Below are 23,168 nucleotides of genomic sequence, written 5' to 3'. Positions count from 1 at the left end.
GCATAAGGATAGGGATGATAGTAGTTCCACTGGCAGGATGTAAGGGAGGAGAGTGGGAGTAAGAACAAGCGGATGCATCAAATATAAAAAGAAGTGAGAAACATAAGAGGCGATCTCCAGGACACGGTCCAATGCACTGCAGACAAAATGCATCTGATCTATATTTATCATTATGTTGCCACAGACAACGTGTAGCACCACCAAGAGAATGGAACAATGTGATGGCTGTCCCCAGTGGCTGAGATGGTTATCAGAAAAAAGCTTTTTCAAAAGGAGAAAAAACATCAGACCAGACATTTGCACACCATTACTGCAGAGACCAATATCTATTGTGGCTGAAATGAAAAAGAAATGTGTTACAGGCTTGACTTGATTTTTATCCACAGTCAACAACCAGAATTACTGGGAGAATCGTAAAGACGATATTGCATGAGTTAATAACATTTTCCCAATCAACCATGACATTACGTGTCAATAAAAATGGTATCAGCACCAGTGAAAAAAATGGATATAAAGAATTAATGAGTGCAGTAAAATAACATTTCACAAACATTTCTGAAGTGGCTTCTTAATCATATTTTGTCTAAACTGTTTTCTGCCTCGCCTCTCCAGAAAGTTGTCCCATATTCTCCACCGATACACACAAAAACATCTAAATATAGCTCAGAGAGACTGCTGATTCAGACACCAACAAGGAGAAAAGAAGAAAAAAAGGGGTGCAGGGTTAGGATAAAGAACACAGGAAAGAAGTGGAGGGTACTATTCACTGGAATGTTGAAGAGCAAGTCAGTTTGTCTGCATGGTCACGCTGCAGAGGTGGGCGCTACAGGTTGACATTGGCCTGGGCAGGACTGGAGGCTCCAGGCGGTCATACGGGCCCCTCGGTGAGGCCCTCCAGAGGCAGACTGGTGGCGTTGTCAGTGGGCTGCGCATCCTCCTGGGCAGCGGGCACCGGGTGGGCAGTAGCCAGGGTGGCATAAGGCAGGTGGCAGTCTATGTGGAGGAAAGGGGGGTAGTGCTGCCGATAGCAGATGTAGGCAAAGATCAGGCCGATTACTCCTCCCACAAAGGCATCTATGGAAGACATGACACACGTGTCAATCATCTGTTTATTATGAACATATAACCATCAGAGCTCACAGGGAGATTTCATTTGCAGCTGTTCTTGTTCCAAAGTAGAACATATCTACAACACATTTTAATTCCACTGTGGTGAGTATGTCACTTCCAACTATCAATTCCTTCTGAAATGTAAATGAATCGTTGCTTCGAGGTATAGTGGTCACTCCGCTTCATGCTGTGGCATATGACAGCTTTGACATGCATTATTCTCTTCTACTCTGGAACACTATCCCTTATGAATCACGCCACATGCCTTTCCACACAGTCTCTTATCTGTAGACTGATTAGAAATGGTCCCTTTTGACATTTGCTAATTAAAAGACGATAATTATGAAGACAGAGGCTGGGCCAAGATAAAACTCTGTACACAACACTGAGAGTGGCGAAGAAGACCAATGACAGTGACTGATAGCACATTGACAGGTGGAAGTTAGGGCGGGCAAGTGAACTGAAGGTCTGCTCTTACTCTGTTAGCATGGTTCACTGAGCAGGCTAATGGAGGCCCCCGGCCTGTATTTACCTACAGCCAAGGCACAGCACAGAAAGAAGCACAAGACCACCAGGCAACCAAGGCTGGGAGGTTACCATTGCAACCATTGTGACAGAAAGCCTAGAGGGTATCCAGTATAGCATGGTGATGTGTTGCATCTTTTGCTTGGTAGTAAGGCTCTTTCCCTAAGTGTGCATGGCTAAAAATGAGCTCACAGTTATTGAGTTATTTACAGTTATTTCTGTTGATATTTCTTCTGCACTCCTGCCTCCTCCCCCATGAGAATGTCTGGTATTTAATGTTGATCTGGCAGCTTTTTTTCCTGAATGAACACAAACACTGACACCACACACTTATCAGACTCATCTAACCATGCTGATCAATGTGATAATTGACAGCCAAACACTGTTGTACAGACAGCTGTCTGTGAGAGCTCCGCTCCGGCTGACTGGTGCTCACTGATATCCTGGGCACGCGTATCCAACATGCCCCCAATTTTTCACTTGGCTGATGCCCAAGGATGATCTCCTGCAATGCCCTGCAAGAAGACTGCTATAGGTATAAATATTTACTAATGAACCAATGATGTGCATGGAGGCCGTGGTGGGAGAACAGATGCTGTTATGAAAAGCTCTTAGTAAAGTAGATTAGGTCTGTGTCCGGTGTGAAGATGTGAATAGAAAGAACTGTGATCATTTCAGTTCACTTAGGACACGAGTCACAATGACAGAGGGACATTTAAGATGTTATGATAATTATAGACCTAGGGAAAATGTCTGCCTTCGATGTGCCTCATCTTTGTGACAGAAATCACCTCAACCCAGGTGGAACATCCACAAATGAATGACAAAACTGTGTGTTAAGGCATATTGTAGACATGTTGTAAAAAACAGCATAAGCTCGGTAAAGATTGAGGCAAATAGTCTGTATATTGCAGACAGCGGTGTCGGTGAGTTACCTTGCCAGTGGTGTTTGTAGTCACAGGTGCGGGACAGTGCGATCATCACGGCACTGTAGATGGGCAGCACCATGGCACAGAGGCGCCAGCTGCGCCCACGACCCACATCCGTGAAGCACTGCAGCTTCCCCGCCAGGTAGAAGGAGGTGAAGCCCAGGCCAGAAAATGCAACTGGGGACACATATATGCAGAGACAGAATGAGAGACAGAATGAGAGACACTAAGAGACAGAATGAGACACAGAATGAGAGACACTAAGAGACAGAATGAGAGACAGAATGAGAGACACTAAGAGACAGAATGAGAGACAGAATGAGAGACAGAATGAGAGACACTAAGAGACAGAATGAGAGACAGAATGAGAGAATGAGAGACACTAAGAGACAGAATGAGAGACAGAATGAGAGACACTAAGAGACAGAATGAGAGACAGAATGAGAGACACTAAGAGACAGAATGAGAGACAGAATGAGAGACACTAAGAGCATCTAGGGTGACCAGTACAGGTTTTGTTTCCTCAACAAGTTTGAATTGATTGAAATTGTGATCAAATGCATTTTTGGATTTTGCACAAGGAAAGAAAAAACACCCACAAATGCCACATTCATTCACAAAACGTATCCATGGAAGGGCAGCATGTAGTGGGTTAACATTTCTAACATTTCCTGGTAGACGCTAGCACTATAATGTGGATAACGGGTTTGGAGCAGTAGGGTACAGCACACATTGTTGTAGGGAATATAAAGGGAAGCAGTGAGGCAGGATTTCTCTCCTTCTTCATTGACGTGTCAAATCACCCTGCTCTCTCCAAAGAGTCATAAGACGTCTGCATAGATGTGGGTGCAGATATCCTGAGGTTGAAACTGCTTCCCTACCGGCACATAACTTGTTGCCCTGGCAACTTGATGGTAAACCCTAAGCCAAGATAAGACTTCCAATTCACATGCAATCAAGTCCAAACTGTAATAAAGCTGCTTTTTAATGGAGTACTTCAGCAACCTCACGTAATGATGTTTTTACCCTTTAATAGATTAAACAATTAAACAATTAAACAATGGAATTAATATCACAATAATACCCAAACCATGCATAAAAAATTCAGATAGACCTGATTCATACAATGTAATATTTCTGTAATAGTTGCAATATGCATTAACACATGCACATTAAGACATTACACCAGAGCTCTAAAATGACTGGGCCTTCCTTCGTTGCCCCATGAAGCACTATTTTCATAAAACTCTGAAATTAAGCAGCACAAGAAGTTGGAGGGTAAGAAGCCTATGCCCACATCATTTACCAAGATTGCCAATAGAAACAAGACAAACAATACATTGCTTGCTGTTATGCTGACAAACACTATATGTCAAAATATCAATACCAATGAGGCTACACTAATGCTCTTCTGTAAAGCAATACAATTGATGCAAGCAATATGCAGAATGTGCAGACAGATGTGCCATCTTTCTTAGACAACACAATTAAATGTTTAAACAACAATAGATAAACTAATACATTTTGTTTCAAAAAATCATTGTAAATCATTTAGCAAAAATCATTATGTGGTCCCCCATGTACAGCTAGTCTTGTCTCCTAATAGGCACTCCAAATGAATGACCACAAAGGAGGTCAGAAGAACACCGGTGATGAATACCTTGTGGAGTGAGGGCAATATGTGAGTGTAGTGTGTTGTGTATCACAGTCAGCAGTCTCCCACTGATCAAACACTGAGGTGATCATGATGGACATGTCCTCTGCTCAATTACATTATTCACAGCACAGTAACTTACTAACGTGGTCACAATATGAGCAATCTCTGTGAGTGAAAGGGTCCGTGTGAACACTGCCCAAGGACAAGTGTAGGACACGTGGAGGCAGCTGTATTGTAATTCAATGTGAATCTGAAATCAATTCCCTGATGAAATTCCAGGTGCCTAGACCAAACGGGGTCGTAAGCTTGCAGTCATGCTTCAGGAGGAGCAAACACAGTCCAGGGGGTAATTAAGCATTCAGCCCAAAACAAAAGGCAAAGTGAATCCAAATGGATCACTGGGGAAGTTCAGATTTTAGTCTTTGCTACAGGCAAGGAGTTTATGCTGTTTTGCAGAATACATAATAGCCTGTCGGGGCTTTGGGTCTGCTGGGTAAAGCACCACCTGGAAGATGAGAGATTTTCAGAAAAGAGTCTGCGTACATCTCAGAGTTGTTAATCCATAGGCATCAGTTAGGCCGGGCTTTTGCGATCACCAATTTTGTCCCAACCACTTTTGACAAAATAAAATAAAAATGATTAGCTTCTCGAAGTGCTTAATCATCAGTTATAGATGGAAATGTTGATACATGAAAGTGGATAACGTGGATAACTTTCAGTGGAATACATAAAGGTAAGATGATTTACTATCATTAATCTTTGCTCAGTGCCAGATGCATAGATGTCTGTGGTTAATGTCGTGAAATTAGAGTCTCCTAATGTTTGGCTGTCATCCGTGGGCATAAACTTGGCAAAGTATGCACAGGTACTTACTATGCAATTGTCTAATCAATAATATATTAACAATAATATTATTCTACTCAATATTAGTATTGTGCATAGACCCGCACTGAAGTTGAACCCACATCCTTGGACATTGGAAGTGTGTGTGCTAGTAAGTATGCTACAATCTCTGGGTTTCTTCGATTGACCCTATGACGCTTATGGTTTTGGGTAATTATTTTTTTCTACCTCTGAGTTATGTATCCGCAGGCTACTAAGACATACACCTCTCTTGTTTTTGTAGCATATTTTAACATTTTAGTTTTAAAGCACTAGACAATCCCAGTACCCTATGATTTGTTTTGCATTTGTATTCAGGCTATGCCCATTGTAATAACAGAGGCAGAATACACCACGGCCAGTGACAGTTATGTCCAATTTAAAATCCCATCTACGTCCCCAGCACTTTTCAAACCAAACTGACATCCATGTTGTAATGAACAGCTAAAGCCAAACCCTGGTCTCAGTGTCAGTATAGTAAAGTTAATAATGTACTGCAAAGGTTGAGGGTTTCTGACCAATCAAAGTTTCTGTGCAGAGAGCAGAAAAGGTGAGTTATGCTCTTGTCCCTCCTGTTAGTTATTGGCGTGTTTCAAAGGAAACTGACCCACACCTTTGCCATTGCCATTACCACTGGCCTTTATATACTCATATTTTATCAATGTCAATGTCACCTGTACCCCTGTGAGACAAAACAAGACCAAACTGTAAACATTGAGTTTATTTTGAACGACACATCTCTAATTGTTCTAGCTTGAGCACATGTACAGTGCAACTGTGTTGTGTCATATTGAACTGCTGTGATGTCTGTAATAAGTCTCATGCTGGTTTGTTTTCTTTCTGTGTTGAGGAAGAGTAGCGTGAGACACAGTGGAATTCCACTGGTCTGCCAATGATGTACTGCCAAGAATGCTTCATGTGCCAAGGGCCTGCCAACTGTCTGCCAACAGCACCATCGGCCACAGATTTAAACACAGGGAAGTGGCTAACTCATACATTTTGGTAAAGAGCAGGCTTTTTGTTAAGAAAGTGCCAAAAGTGGTGTTAGACTTTTTTTATGTTGACATCTTCAATAACCTCTGTGTGACTTTTACAAGAGTCATTTCTCATGAGTAAGACTCTGTGAAGAAAGTGCAAACCCAAATACTGCAGAATAAGCCATTGGGTGTCCATATGTCTGCCTCTATTCAGATGTATTAGACCGTGTCACGTAGAAGGCACTTCTGTTAGACATGTTCCCAGTCAACACAATGTTGCCTCCATCTTGTACTTCTCTTACATCATCTGTTTGCATATCATTTCAGAACTCACTTCGTACATCCACTGAATTTATACAAGTGATTCAGTGCTTGACAAGTGAATGTAGCCAAACATTTCCACAGGCTTTTAACATCTAAAGTCACCTAAGTCCATCCAAAGCAAAAATGATAAAACTCTTGAAAAATAGCAAATCCTCATACATACCCAAGAAACTGCAGAATAGTGATAATGCGCTCTCGTTGGCCATTACACAGACTCATCGCCCATCACGTTTCAGTTCTCTTCAGATATCAGATATCTTTACTAATTTGCTCACACTAAAGGTGAGAACCATTTTAAAATACTGTAGCAACAGAGCAGACTGAAGGCTGCTCTTTGGCGTCTTGCCACTAGGGGTGGGAAATACGCTAACAACAGAGAATGACATATAGCCTACTCGATTACAGACCTAGAACAGAAAAGGCTTACAAAAATACCCCCTACAATTTACACGGCCTAAAAACACAAGTACATTTGGAACAATAATCATTACAATTAAAAGAGATTAATTAAATATCAACGACATTGTTTTCTCAAATGGGCTAATTCACTTGCATATGATGTCAATCATAAGTAGCATGGCCAAGTAGCCTTTTGAGCCGTAGCCTTACCACAAACTGGTTAGCCCCAGCGGGACAGGAACCTATTTTCAGCATCTACGGTAACCTACTTTAGATTGAATTTCAAACAAATTGTGCTTTACAAGTAAGTAATCTCTGTTGGTCATTCCACCCCTCCCTCATCACTTGCTCTTGTGTTTTGTAATTACAAAATCAAACCAGATTTTGATTAATCAGATGACTAAAATTAGATTAATGTTCTAATCATGGCTATGAAGAGCAGAGCTCTCTTCGCGCTTTACGGAGAATGAATGTGTTTTGGGGTTTGTTCTTATTCAGAGCTTTTTTTTCAGATTTTTTATTGACCATTATGTAGGCCTCCAGCAATTGCGTTTTCACCAGAGTAAAAACATGTCTGTTAAATTCATTGCAATTCACTGGATATTGTGTAGTCTAATCTTGTCTGACTGACAACATCCCAGTTTAGTTGTTCCTGAGATTACAGTGTCAAAAGTCAATTGAGAAGAGCTCAGCATATTTACAGTTCTGGTGAGCCAATCAATGAGTGGAGTGGCGTAGGTGATGGCAAAGCAAAGTGCTGCGGCTGAAAACCAGCAAAACCATCCAACTTGCAGGCCATCATTTTCACCACTGCTCATTCACGGTTCCCCTGAACCAAATAACCCTCTTCTGTGGGTGCCTCCATTACATTTACATTTAGCAGACGCTTTTATCCAAAGCGACTTACAAGGATGTGTACACATTTTACATTTACACTGATGGCACACTGCACATCAGGAGCAATTAGGGGTTCAGTGTCTTGCTCAAGGACGCTTCGACAGGGAATCGAACTAGCAACCTTCTGATTACTAACCGACTTATCTACCTCCTGTACCATTGTCGCCCCTACGAGAGGGAAAAGACAGGATGGGAAAAGGGTCTGTAAACACCAGGCTACACTGTCTTCCCACTTCCCTTTTGCTGTCGCCCATTCTAGTCAAGGAAAGGGACACCTCATTGGGCATCATTCCTGTCTGCTATGAACTCCCACTACAATTTAAGTGTCAAAAACAATCTAAAGCCAACATATATAAACATTTTTAAAATACTGTCTTTCAAATCCACTGGAAATTCCAAGCCACATCAAAACCTGACACTGTTCTATCCAAACCCAGAGTCATAACATAAATGTCAAGCATGTCAAGTATCAAATGTCATTTACTTCAAGCTAGTATTGTGTCATTTCAGAAAGAAAGGGTTGGGGGGGGGGGGGTTAATATGATGGATTCTTGCAGTTTGCCTCAATATTTGAAGGTCAGCCTACATAAAAAGCAATATCAACAACTAGCTTCTTTAACTCTTAGGTTGCTAGTTGTTCAAAATGTATCTTCTACAATTACAAATATCATGACAAAAATAGATAGTATTTAAGACATGCTTTATATTAATTTGACAATATTTTTGTGGTTTATTTGATCATGAATTTGAAATGAAATGAATTTGAAAGTAATTCTTTTGGATAATTTCAGAAATGAAGGAATAGCCGCACCTAATAAATACTGAAAATGTGTTGCTTTCAGAAAAAAATATTGTTAAGTGCTTTTTTGGACATATTTTTAAAAAATATTTTTAAACAATCCATTCCAATTACACACAGTGCAATTACACACAGTAAATGTGTGTCTCATAGGCCATGTTTATGACGGCTCCAACAGGCACACGTTCTATAAATCAATCATCACGGACAGCTATAGAACATCTTGTACGACACATGTATGACACTGTGGGGTGACATCTGTCAATGTCACTGTGATGACCCTCTGTGCCCCCTGCAGTCTTTGTAGTGGCCATGCACTGACTGCAGGGAGTCCTCCACTCTAATGACCTACACCTGGAGTGGGTGTGGGCTGTAACAGGTTAAAGGTCAATCTCTCCCACATTCAGACATTCTGACACTAACTTATACACTTCTCTCGACACACTCACTCATCTGCTTAGCTGGCACCCATGTGCTCACTAGTTCTGGCACACGTGGATTCTCTTCCATTCAAACATTCACATTACATCCATACTCCAACTTCACTCTGTTATTACTCTATATATTATCTACATAACCAGTAGGCCATAATATCCCCTACACTTTCATGTTTTCTGACGGAAGTTTGAAGTTAAATTAATGATTTTGTTTAATCTTCACCTGGTGGTTGGGTTCCTTTTATCTTGTGGCCTGTACAAGCCTGGGTCGTTACAGTCGCACCATTCTGAATGACACAATACATTGATGGGAATACATAATGAATCACAGTCTCACAGGATAAATTCACAAAAACCTCAAACACACACTATCAAACACACACACACACATAAAGGACTTCAACTCTCTTGGACAATTGATGCTATTGAAAAGGATAATAAAGTCTCTGATTGAATGGCCCTGTCTTACCAGACAAATCCACTGACCCATCTTCCATTCCTGTGGAGTTCCAAAATTAGCGACTAGTTTTCCATAGCCCCCCTGACTTTGCTGCCAAGGGACGGGAACTTTGCCTGAAAGACTACGCTCTCTCTGCATATCAAACAGTGCGCTGGGCACAGCGGAGCCACACTGGTGTTTACTCTGTGAAATGTGCCAGCCTTGTGAGGCTCTGCAACATAGGGTCTGCAACCAGGGAGCAACAATTTTAACTACGTGATGCTTCAAATACACCAGCAAGTATGACGCAAAGACATGCAATGCAAAATTGAAAACGTACCTCTAATAATAAAACCCAAAGAGATACTGAGGGCCAAGTGCTAGCACATGGTTTGCAGGAAGTTAAAGAAATCCCCTAGACCAACTAAGGTTTTGACAGAGTTCCAAATCAATTTTGTGTAAAAAATAGTCTCTTCCTCTCAGAAGACGTTGATGACGTTGATAGAGGACTTAGCGGTTAAACCCCAAAGGTGATTCCATTCATTCATAAACATTTCACAGTGAGTGGAGGGAGAGGGGAAAATATCAAGGCAATCTCCTGGTGCCGGGGCTCACCGGAGACCCAGAGTTCTTCCCCCACAGGACTCTCAGGCCCAGGAGAATCTTCTCAGGAGTCAGGTGGAATCAGGTCAGATTTACCTCCATTTCTCCAAAGAAAGACCAAAGAAAGATATGTCAAAGTCAGTTTGGCTGACTGGTTTCCCCCGTCTGAACCATTTCCCTAAGGGTGTGTCAAAGACACTAGTTGTTCACTGTAAGAAACAACCAGGCTGTTCGAGAGACATATTTTGACCTGAAGAGATACTCAGGTCTGAAGTGTAGTCACAATACCTTTCAAGTGCAATGGCAAGTACTTTAGTCAATTTGCTCATGTCATTAAGTATGGGTGGCATCTAAAACCTATAAACTAAATGTATGCAAATTACACTTGCAGTATCAATCTCCCCTCAAATGACAATTATTCACACTTCAGCAACACACAAACATCTCTCAATTTGTCAACAACAGTGCTAGGGAGATCATTTGCATATCTGCATGGCCAAGGACACCCAGATAAACATGAGGACCAAACAGCCCGAAGAAACGGTACATGCTCAAACTATTATCGTAGAAACCTAGAGATCTAAAATACACACAGATAGGGGTTGAACCTCTACTCATAAATGCCTTAAAATCAAACCAACCATAACAAAAATCTCGATTTAGCTTTTGGGAATTCTTTCACAGCTTTAAACAGATGTCTCAGGTATTGCTTCATGATAAAACTTTCCATCAAGGGACTTGATATCTTTTCATCCCAGGTTTCATTAAGGATGCAGGCATGCCAAGACTCACAACGGGGTGCAATATGTTCTGTGTTTGGAGGAGGTTGTTTTCTCTAAGCTAACAGCATGACCAAAGAGTTGGATATACTGGTAGTTTAAAAGTCTGACTTGCTTTCCATTCTGAATAACTTATTCATTCACATCAGTAACCAAAATCTAATTGACTCAATTTACGAAGAAAAATGTGGCTGTGAAAATGGTATTGTCATGTTTAGAACAGAGGGGAATTCACTCTTTAATAACATCAAGGCCTTACCATACAGTATTAGTGAAAAGAAGGAAGAAGGAAAGAAGGAAAAATAATGACAGAACTTCAGATTAATTATGTCTTAGTTAGCAACACATCAGTCTAAGGCAAATCTGATTGTCTTATCAATCCTTCAGCCATAATTACAAAAAGTCTAATAAATATACACTCATGTTCAGTATTTCTTGAATAATGTACGAAAGACAATTGCTTGGCTAAAACAAAAAGCAGTAGCGTTACAGCATTGGCATCAGTTTGCTGAGGATGCGTATTCAACTAGTCACAGTTTGTTCAACTTGACTTGAACTTAACCCGTCTGTTTCCTGTAGTTCAGGCAGGTTCAGTCTGAACAGCACCCAGCAGTTCACATGTGCTAGTTGGGAGCAGCAGGAGTCAGATGAAGTGAGCCTCCTTTCCTTTTAAAATTCAGAGACATATGACCTCCTCTCCCCGTTCTCTTAAAGGTTCTTCCAATGAAATGTCATCACACAGACAAGCATCATAAAGCAATTAAGCTCAGCTCTCTCTAGACTTATCGTGAACCAGATCTCTACTATCTACACTATCGTGTCCAATCCTAGGGATTCCCTTGAAGACAGTGAAAGAGAGAATGAGGAGGCGGAAGAGAGGCTTCCTCCCATAAAGATCCTCAGACACAGTTGAATCTCTTTGCATTAACATGAATAAAATAATTGAAAACCTCAGCCTGGCATGGCCCTATTGTCACATTCCATTCTATTTCAAAATCTCAGAAAAAGCAACAACTCTTATCAACTTGCATTTAAAAGACAAATTCAATTTAAATCATTTTGACAAGACCCGTTGTCTTACTTAATCACAAGTTTCATTGCCATTTGTCACTGTGTATGCTCACTTAAATGATTTGTCTCCATTTCAGCATTTCTGCAATTGCTGGGAAACCAATGGGAGTTCACTTACAAAATGAAATGGGAGTCACTGTGTACCCAAAACAAGTAGAGTCACTGTATACCCAAAACAAGTAGAGTCACTGTATACCCAAAACAAGTAGAGTCAAAGTCAAGATATGGTTGGTCATAAGCACTCAGTTGTTGTGAGATGAAATTACACTACATAAATCAGGAGCAAGGTTTTAAAATTAAGAGCAGATGCCGGCCTTGATCTATCTTGCTCTTAATTTAGAATCTTTGATGTGCAAATATATCTTTTGCCTTTCTATATTCTTGAATTTCAGATGGGTAAAGATAGTCATCTTTCTTTCATGACAGTCTCTGTGTTGTTTGAATATATTTATCCCTTTCCTTATTTAGATTTCTGTTCTCATAAGCACCAGCTCATGAGCACCCACACACCACAATGAAAACTGACTCACGGCTGAAATGCGCCATTTATATTAAGAAACAATCTGGACCAAAAGTAGCACTGAGAACCCTGCAGCTGAGTATGTGAACAGTTTCATCACGGCATGGCATCTCTCTCCTGCAAGCCAGGTACTGTCAAAAATAGCCTTATTCACTATGAAAGAAACTGAAACAAAAAAACCTAGTGTGTAGTTTTCACTCCGGTCATAAAACAGTAAATATCTTAAAGACAAGGACAATTGCCAAACAACTGATGACATCCGGACACATATCCATCGCCAATTCCAGTTGTGAGCTGTAGTTGCATTCGTACTGCTGTTCTGACTACCTTCACTGATACATCGGACTAACTGGTGCTGTTTCTGTTGGGCTCAGGTTCTGTTGGGCTCAGGTTCCGTGCGGGCACCCCTGGTTGCAGGCATACTCTGCTGGACACAACTTTGTTATTGGTGACCATCAGAAAAATACCATCCTGACCCTGAGGTACAAACAATGACGTCCGAAGCCTGCTCTGCTTGATAGCTGTCCAGTTCTTCAATGTTAGTCACTCAGCTTTCCTGGACTGGCTGCTCCCTGCCCCTCATCAACACCCCCAGTCGTGGAGGTGCTAATCACACATCTTATCACATCTTATCTTCCTACAGACTGCACCTGTGGTTGAATATTCAGCCTAACATGACATCTCTCTCTAATAACTTTTTTATTTTGAATTATTTCATTTTCACTAATACTTTTGATTGTTTATTTTTAACTGAGAGTTGGTTAATTTGATCTTTTTTCTGTTATTTGTGAATGGTATATGAATTTTTGGTGTAGTGACCTTGGGTGTCTTGAAAAGCGCTTTCAAATAAAGTGTATTATTATAATAATTATTATTATTATAGACTGGGCACTTACATGAGGAATGGCTGCTGGGAAAACTCTTCCGGCCCTCAGCAACCAGGTCAGGCTCTCCTGTGCACAGCATCTTGGCATTCAGCTGTCCATCAGGGAAACAGCGGTGGAAATAATCCGGTCTTGGCCTGCAAAGGGTAGACACAAATCTCTCAACGTTTTTGAACATTGCAAAATCACTGGAATCCTTGAATATATATTATACATTACCTGCCTACTATCAGCTTGATTGTGTTAGTGAAGACTCCATTCAAAGCCAGAGCAAGTGATACCGCTGCAAAGGTAAGCAAGCACAGAAGTCTAAATAAAAACATTATGGATTATTACTTGACGCTTTGCATTGCTTAAAGTGTCTCTCTCATTGATGTAATGAATGTAAATGAATGTATGCGGTATGCTGAATGAATCCTGGGTATAACAGGTATATAAATAGGATCTTGTGAAGGCTCATCAACCTCCCCTCGCCTCACTTAACATCTATTCCCTGGGTTGAGGAGGATTATTTCCAAACCCTGTCTGAGTTGAAGTAGAACAGCAAGCAGTTATTAAGCAGCTTGTTAATTTGGAGAAGCTCCGTGCACACTGCTGAAAGGTGAAATGAGACGTGCTCCATCTGACCAATTCAATTTGCTCATGAGCGGAGGTAAAAATAGCAGATTAATTGCAATATGTTTTCTTTCCATACTACTGAAAGAAACCAAGTGAAGGACTCATTGTAGTGGCTGTGGAGAGCAAATTGCACCCTGCCTCACTCTGTAGTCATTAAAAGCCTTCCTCTCTCTCTCTCTCTCTCTCTCTCTCTCCTCTCTCCCCTCTATCTCCCTCTCTCCCACCCTCTCTCTCTCTTCCCCCCCTCTCTCTCTCCCTCTCTCATCTTTTTCCAATCCCACCCACACAAGGCCAAAGTTACATATCAGCTTTAGTGATGTACTAAAGCAGTTGTCATGACTCTTATTTCCTGCTCTCTGTGTTAATACTGTAAAGCCACGTGTCCCAGTTTTAAAACATACTGCTTTCATCTTTTGGGATTTTAGTCTTGCCTTTTCCAGCAGCACAGACACTTACAGATAAGGATGACCTTATTATATGATCACGTTTTGTGCAGGTAGGAAATTGCAGTTTATTAATCAGTGTACAAGGTGAACATACACATCTAATCATTTAATCTGTCAGATTAATTACTGGTGATAAAATTGAGTTTGTCTAGAGCAAAAGGAAAGCTTCAAGACACAGAATAGACACCTTTTGTATTCTCTAGTTGATTATCTGTTTCCATTCTCACCTAGTGGAATGCATGAATTTCCTCTTAATGAGCGTGCTTATGAAACACTGTGTTCGGAGAACAATTCTCAGAACTGACATCTCAGTGCAATAGCAAGCCCTCTGGGTGTCACTTTCATTCTCCCTTTTCCTTTCTCTCTCTCTCTCTCCCTCCCTCCCCCTCTCTCTGTCACTGTTTGATTGGATCTGAGGTGAAATTTCTCACGTAATGGCCTCTGTTGTGCCTCTGGACCTCCAAGCACACATTGCAAATCAGAATCTGTGTGCCCAGCTGGCTGGGGGAGCTGAAAGTGTTGAGACATAATTCCCAGCAGTTCTGCTCAAAGTCATTGAAGGGAGACTCACTGAGGCTATTACGGTGGAGGAAATATGCAGGATATGGAATCAATCTGTCAGTCAATCAATCAATCAAACAATCAACCAACATATCAACCAATGAACCAACCGACTAATCAATTGATCAATCAATCAACTTTCTATCTTCATCACTTTCTATCTCTTTCTCTCTCTTTCAAGGTCTATGCCAGACAGCGGTAGTACTGTTTTTCAAACAGTTAAATGACATTACAGGTGACTGGAATGTGAAAGTTAAAAGGCAGGATTGCATTCAGTGAGGAATGGCAATTGGCCACTTGAGCAAAACAGAGAAAAATGCCAAACCTGGTGCTGCTGGTGAAACAGCCCGTGTGGGTGCAAACAATGAAAGACTGTTAGAGAAAGCGTGGTGATGAAAAGCTTTTCATAAAAAGAAAACATACCAAGACAGGCCTCTTTGATTTCCGTTCTGTCGGTCCTCTGAATGATCTTCACCACAAAAATGACTGCCAAAGGTGTGAGGAATGAAATTGCCTGCAAACAAACAAATGTTTAAGTTACAGCCTAGCTGTGTGTCCATATTTGACTCTCACACCATGCATTCATATTTATTATCATAAATTAAACTTACTGAAGTAAATTCATCACCTGGTTACAGCTGGTTTAGATTATAAACCAATTGTAACATACAGAGAGCTTTGATTTACACCTGGGGCCCTAGTTGGGTGGTGCAAATGGTTGGCAGAAACGGCAGTGCATACGCGATGCTGCACCAACAGTGAAGTGAACAGTAAAGGTGTGATCAAAGGCACTAAGTGGGTAGGGCCAGGTTGAAGTTAATCAGTGAAAGGTTCAGTTAAAGCTGACCAATAGCACTGTCAAGTAATTCCTTTAAACTGAATGCGTCAGACGAGATTACAATGTAAAAAGGATTCTGGACAGTTTTACAAAGAATAAAACATAGTGCCTCTTCTGTTGTTCCAAACAATTCAATTCATTGAAACATAATTGTAGCTTGTCAGACATGTTTTAAAATGCCCTACCACATCCTTCGAACTGACTGTTTTATTGTTAATCACAGTACCTACTGTATGTGATTCTGAGACTTGTGGGTGCAGAATAGGTCAGTTTTTGAATGGCTTTCTTAGTAGGCTACTTTTACTCCTTCCACCACTAGCACAGGCAACGTACTGTGTGGTGATGCGGAATAATTATCTTAAGCTTTAAGGCTACTGCAACAGCATGTTAAGTTCATCTCAGGTAAAAATAAATTAATGTTAATTAGATTTAAAAAATGTAACTGGGAATAAACTGTAGGCTATTTGGTGCAGTCAGTGGATCCACAACCCCAACAGAACCAAATAGGTGAGTGAAAGCCTGTTTCACTGAGCATTGGATCAATGGGAGAGAGTGGCCATAAGGTATTAATAAGCTTAATACAATGCTACTTGTGACTATGTGTAGATATACTAACGAAATGGGAGATCCCATAGACAGGGATGAAACCTGATGGGTAAAGCGCAAGAGCAGCAGTAATCCGTAAGCCTACAGGACCGGGGAATGCATAAGATATGGAGGTAGAGGCTGCGAGCCATGTTTATGGATTTGACGAACCTCTTTCTGCATTCCATAGTGGCAAAGAAAAGTGATCTTTTGTGGAAAATATTGTGGAAATGTCCTCTTCTGCCTTAGTCTAATGAGACTACAATAGCAGGCTGTTTTTCGCCACCAAATTAGAGCCCCTCCATTCAAAAACACCTCAAAGACCCAAAAAACATATATATCAATCCAGCTCCAATAAAGAACGAAAATTTGTTCGGAGACATATCTTCTTAACAAAATAAAGTGGCAGTTTATTAGGGAAAAAAGAGAAAGGTATTTTTGGACACGAGCAAAATGAGATTGAGATGAAATTCTTGTCTCTGACTTTCTTATTAGGATTGCCACAGAATTGCCCTGAAACCTATCAGAGAATATGTGACAGCACTTTCTTCCATCATTTAACCAATTGGGGGCCTGCCAGACAGACAGAGGCATCCCTGGTATTCACCTGCTGTCCAGGAAGCAATTCCACCCATGACTGGAGGATTTTTGAAGCGCTGACGTCTTGCTTTTAGCACTGGGGTGGAGCCAAGATCGGACCTACCTTAAATCACCCCCTCTTAACGGATGGATATGTTAATATACACAGAGCTTACACATCGGAGCTCTGTTGAAAACATTAGTTAGGATACTGCACATGGAGTTCTTACATAAGATATGGTTATATATTATAAAGCTCTGCTTGGCATGGTATTAAAAACACCGTGTTTGTCTACAGAGATGAGCAATGGGTCTCATCACGACTACCTTGAAGTGTTCAGGATTTAGGCACTTTCTGCATATAGCTCCTAATTATCATCCAGCCATCATCCAACTCCCTCGGGGTCAGCAAGGACATCCTCACAATGTTTTACTACTCTTTCACTGAGAGCGTCATGACATTCTCCTTCCACTCTTGGTTCCACTCCATCAGTCCCAAAACAGAACATGCCTGTAGAGTACATTCAATGTCTTCCAGTTCATTCACTGTTTGCTCCCAAATCATTGGACTTCTGCCAGAGCCCTCTCCACCTGACGTGAGCGGGAGATGCTAAGGTTAGCTGGCAGGATCTTACAGGACCCTTCACACTTGCTGTTCCCTGCTTTTGAGTGGCTCCTCTTAGCACACCGGCTCAGAGGAGAGGAGAGGAGAGGAGAAGAGCCACCTTTGTCCCCAAGCTTGTTCAGTTTCTCAACTCTCAACCATCCCTGACTCCCTGCCCGGCCTGTTGACCCCCCCCCCCCATTCATTCAAACAAACATGGTTCACGCTTTGAACCGCCAAATGTCAGATTGTGGCATTGACACTGTGAGTAAGTCAGTATTGCTTTACTTGGCCACACAGAACTCATGCACTCTAACATTATTCTAAGAATGTACATTTTTCCCATTTGGGATTTGGTTGTGTCACAGTGATGATTAGAAGAAAACCTCAAATCATGGGGGAAAGTCAGTCCAGACTGTCCAGACACTTTCAGCCCAGACTGTTGACATTCTTGCTTAATCACTGTACACTAAAAGTGTCTGACTCCTGAAAACTACTGGGCGAACCATGCTTCACAGGCTGTGTAGGCTGTGGGGGTAATCTAAGTCCCGGTGTCAGACACAGCAGAAAATGAAAGGTAATTTTCTTTCCTTGAAGACCACTGAATGTAAGGCACACAACTGTGCACAAAATGAGGTGCCAGAAACACGCCATTTTATTATGCTATGGAGTCCCTTCTATTAAAACTGGAGTCTCGCACTGGGCTCAGTGGCTGTCACTTGATGGAAGTGCTTGGGCTTTCTAGACTCCCAGGTAATCACCGGCACCCAGAGAAGTGTTAATTACTTTCGACCTTCCATTCAGCCGTGGTGCCCAGTTTGCCATTTCTGACGTGTATGAGAAAGAATACCATTTTCAATTTGTGTCTGTGAGACAGTGTATTCTGTGTTCTATGTAAGACTATGCTATTCATCCCTTAAGGCCGTGTAAGGTTGTGAAAGGAGTAATCTCAAAGCGCTGTGCCAAATGCAGCTATTTCTCCTTCTGCCTTCATCAGAACCCAGGAGACACACTCAGAGCTGGCTACAGAGAATTCTAGATGAGCCATAATCAATCAGTGCAGGAGTCATTTCACAGCTCTGCTCAGTGACTTCTGCGACATGCTAGACTGCACCAATGCAAGTCACTCGCCGTTTCAGAAATTAGTGTTTGCATTAATACAACCCCCATTCCATGGACATCTCAATCCATGCTCTTGCTTATGCTTTTTAAAACCTGGCCCAGACAGTGGGACGGTGGGAGCCTGGGGAAGGAGATGACAAGGGCTTAGTGATCAGATAGCGGAGTGGCCCTTCCCGCCTAGAATGCCAAGCACGCTGTATGGGGTGCAGCAAGTGATTGAGCTGCATGCCAGGAGACGTCTGCCGCCGGCACTCTGCTGTCTTGGCAGCTCGTGCTGTCTCCCTTCCTGCCTTCGGTTTCAAAATATATTATTATAATTCCAATTCCATTTTCGGTATAATGCTAGAAATTTGTCTTGAACTGTATCACACAGTCATAACTGTAAATAAATGTGCTGTTTATGGAGCCTGAACAACATTAAGAAATTACAAAACAAATCATGATGTAATTTTCTTCCTAAAAGTCTAAGGCCATTGCAAAGAATAAGCAGGGCTCAAAGCCCCATTATGCGAGAATTAAATTTTTTTGCTACTGAGCTAAAGTTGCTGAGTGTAGTTCACTTTTACACCACTGTCATGAATACAAATTCAGCTCCCCCTAAAGTTACTGATCTCTCCCTAAAGTTACTGATCCCCCCCTAAAGTTACTGAGCTCTCGCTAAAGTTACTGATCTCCCCCTAAAGTTACTGATCTCCCCCCTAAAGTTACTGAGTATAGTTTACTTTTACACCACTGTCATGAATACAAATAGCGCTTTTAGACCCCCTAATGGACAGTGGTACATGTGTATTTGTTGACAAGCTGAAAGATATGGAACTGGCAAAGGCAACGCCAAAAGCCAAAGAAACATGTCGACTGATAAGGTAGAATAATACAAGATTTTACACAAATATGAATTTGCATAGTTTTATTAATTGTGACATCTGAGATAAATTTTAACAAAACAAGAATAACAAATAGTTTTGCTGAAATACTGCTCAAGTTTTCAGCCTATATTGTTTTCTAGGCGTTTGAATGTGGAGTATGTGTAATCTAGTAAAATGTAGTTGGCGACATGCTAAAGGCACATATTGTGCATAATATATATTGAACAGTGTAATTTATAAAAAGCTAGCGTTAGAGTTAGGTTTTCAAGGTTGCAAACTTCCAAGGCTTATTTGGCGTGAGATTGACAAAGACTGTTCAAACTTTTTGGCTTGAGATGAATTTATTTGGATGCTAGCATGAGACGGGGCTGAGGTTGATGACTTTGGGCATCTGGAAAAACTACAAATCTCTGCCAGACAGGGATGACACAGATAAAGTTACAGCCTACGTCACATTCTCTCATAAATAACATTGAGAGAAGGTCAAGGATAAGGATGTTTATGATAAAAAAACTAGCGAGTCAACAACTTTCCTAACACAGCCAAACATCAAGCCAGCAAAACACAGTTATTACTGGCTATTCCAACAGAAAGAAGGCCAACTCAGCATCTAACTTGCATCCTTTTGTCTCTTTTAGCTCTCGCCAACAAGTACAAGCCAGTCCGAGAGAGTCCGAGGGATTCTTGCTCGATCTCTTGCTCGGTTACTCTCACCTTTTCTTCTTTTCGTCTTCCTCTGTGTCTTCATCACCATGATGTCCATACAGAGAATACTGCACTAGCTTCTTCTTATAGCTAGCAGCAGGGTCTAGTTGTTGTTGTGTGAGGTGGTGCCATAAAGCATTACCTAGTTCTCACGAGAGGTGTCGTGCCCTGTACATCAATACCAGGCGTATGTGGCAGTGGCAGTGGCACAGACGCCATTTTCTGTTAGTTTACCACTAAAATGATTTGATTTTGAAGCTGTTTTTTAAAGGTAAAATTGTTACATAATATTGCTTTAACAAATGTGAATAACATGCTGTAGGTATCATCAATGTACCATTAACCTCAACATTTAAGACTAGATATTGTTTTGTTAATGATTATGTTACTGGTTTGAGACGTCATTGATATACACAGTATTTCATTAGCTACAATACTTAAGCAATGATACACAAGTGAGAGTGGGGTTGGTAAAGGATGTATCTATGGGTGTGATTCAGACGTAGTGTATAACACAGTGTTTTTATGATGATGATACAATAAAAAACTCTGTTGAAAATGGTCAATTTTCTATTAGCAGTGGTTACATACACATGCTGCAAAGTTTTAAACAATTGGTCTATAGAGAAGAGCTCTAGAATCTTTGGGTTGAAGTATATCAAATGCGGAGTGATTACTATTAGTGAAGAGTCTGAGCAGGTCGTTGCAGGACTCCCACTCATGGAATGCCTCTTGTCCAAACAGAAATGTAATAAATTGTTCAACTGGACCTTACTGTTGTATAAAGAAACCATAATCCTCAGCATCTAATAGTACATACAGTATAGATTCGTTATTCGGATGATCACATTTATTTTTAACGGTGACTGATGCATTAGGTTGTGTAGAAGAACATTCATGTAAAGCATTTCACAAACTTTTTACTTCAAATAAAACAAGCCCAATTCATTTCATTTGTGTAAAAGGCCATTTTGCAGACCTTTGAGGAGAAATACACATAATATAGAACACCAGGCATCATTGTAAACTGTATTGAGCACAGTGCATGTTCTTGCCTCATGGCGATATTTTAGTGGTCTGTCATTTAGACAGTGATCCATTGGCACAGAAAGTACTGACACCTGCCTCTCCTTTTATGAGGCACTCTGAAAGAGGAACCCATAAACTGTAGTTTATGGTCCATGGATGTATCCACTTTCTCTATGTGAGCATCTTGTGCCCAAGGTGATTGCCTCTATAGTTTAACTGTGTTCAGAAATATGAGCATGGCTCCCTCCTGGCACCAGCTACTGAGCCCAGTCAATAGTTAAGGCCAGACATTGTCCTTTTGTGTCAAGGAACACCTTCACTTTTAGATGCGGTGAATGAAAAAAGGACATTTAGACCAATACTAGGTCGCTAAATTGGCTAAAATTAGTCAGGATATTAACCCATAGTCTGTAATGGCTTTAATTGCAATGAGCACTTCCTGGAGAAAACACTTTATTATGATAATCCTCACATGGTGAGGTTTGGCAGCTGGACCACTCCCAATGAGAGAGAGTATCCTAATCCTCTTCGCAATCATGCTATTGATTCCATCAATTTGATTATATTTAATGTGTTTTACACTCCAATGAACACATCTATTTGTGAAAAATATCCAGGTCACCTATCCTTCAGGAGACACACAGCAGAATATTTCTAGGGAAGATTGATCATGTGCTTTATAATAACTATTGATAAACACTTATCCTTCACTCTCTGCTCCGCTGTACAGCAGCAGAGGCATACTGGAGGATTTCACCATATTTCACACTGGAACTGAACAACTGGGACACAAATCTTCCTTAAAATGTTGTTGTTATACAGATTGCATGTATTGTAATACATTGTCTGAGGCAAGGGGCTGTATGAATATGGGTGTGTTGGGATAATGGAAATATGCCAAATTGGTCTTTTTCACTTGTGGACTGAGCCACAGACTGAAGCAGCCATTTAGCATTCATAGTGAAGCCATTGAGGCACTAATTTATCGGGTGAATAACTGCCATTTGTCAAAATTAACAATAACATGACATAGATCATTTTTTATTCTTAGTCTAAGTTTGTTGTTTACTGGTTAACCCTTCATCCTTTACAGGATGAAATACAAGTCAATGGATGCAGAACGTTCTCCAGCGAATACACAAACCGCCGGACGTTCACTTATGGGTTTGTAATGGCCATCTAATGAAGCATTAACTGATAAATATGGTCCTTGTGATTGTAAGCATGCATATTTATTTAAGGAGAAGGCAGCTCCATTGTTCTTCCACTTATGCACTGAAATGAGAATTCTTTGTGATGGATACAAATACTGTGGAAGCACGCTCCTTGTCCCTAAACTCTGAGCAACAGTAATCCACATACTTTAGGCTCACATAGTGCAACAATCTGGTACTTCCTTGTTATCTCAGGATGAAAAGCTTTGCAATGGGAGTGATGAGAGCCCATACTTACAAACATCACCCTCTTAGGGATGTGGTCTGATTCCACTAGGGGGTTCTTATAGAGCCACAGCTCCTCAGGCTGGATCACTCTTTCAAAGGGCTCCAGGAACTCTGTGAAGCTGGCGAGACAGACAGAGAGAGAATGAGAGAGAGAGAGAGCTGTCAATCATCAAGCAGAGTCTATGAGAATTTACAATGAAAACTCTATGACCAGGGAAGTTAGAAGAGGATCTTCCTGTCTTCGTGAAGGCCTGATGTATTTGAAAATTAAACCTGCCAGTTCTACCACAGCTGAGAGGGTCCGCGTGATGATGTTGCCTCTCTCTGTAAAGAGCACTAAATGAACAGATAGCCCAGCCATTAAGACTCGAATAGCAAAGCTGAGCATTTCCTGCCTCTCTTATTAAGAACCCTCTCAATGGTTTATGAATGTTGCGTTTAAACATAAAGCCCTAATGAAGCAATGTATTACATCTTAAGCAATCAATTTCACAACCTCATTTTATAGACATGGTTATTTGTTTGGCAGAAGAGCATTGTA

At 41.0% G+C, this 23,168-nt stretch overlaps 1 protein-coding gene across 1 annotated transcript in view; it reads right to left on the bottom strand.

The window, feature by feature from the left end:
* Window positions 1–289: 289 nt before the first annotated feature.
* The window catches only part of plpp4 (phospholipid phosphatase 4), a 43,626-nt gene continuing 20,747 nt past the window's right edge, over window positions 290–23,168 (bottom strand). Inside the window, exons 2-7 of the mRNA XM_031578914.2 lie at window positions 22,638–22,746; window positions 15,281–15,371; window positions 13,452–13,515; window positions 13,245–13,369; window positions 2,571–2,741; window positions 290–1,074 (exon numbers count right to left, since the gene is read on the bottom strand). Coding sequence (XP_031434774.1) covers window positions 869–1,074; window positions 2,571–2,741; window positions 13,245–13,369; window positions 13,452–13,515; window positions 15,281–15,371; window positions 22,638–22,746 — 766 coding nt within the window. The 3' untranslated portion in view covers window positions 290–868. The remainder of the gene's footprint in view (window positions 1,075–2,570; window positions 2,742–13,244; window positions 13,370–13,451; window positions 13,516–15,280; window positions 15,372–22,637; window positions 22,747–23,168) is intronic.

Source organism: Clupea harengus, chromosome 13 (genome assembly GCF_900700415.2).
Source record: "Clupea harengus chromosome 13, Ch_v2.0.2, whole genome shotgun sequence".
Lineage (NCBI taxonomy): Eukaryota > Metazoa > Chordata > Actinopteri > Clupeiformes > Clupeidae > Clupea > Clupea harengus.
This window is presented reverse-complemented; position numbering and strand designations above follow the sequence as displayed.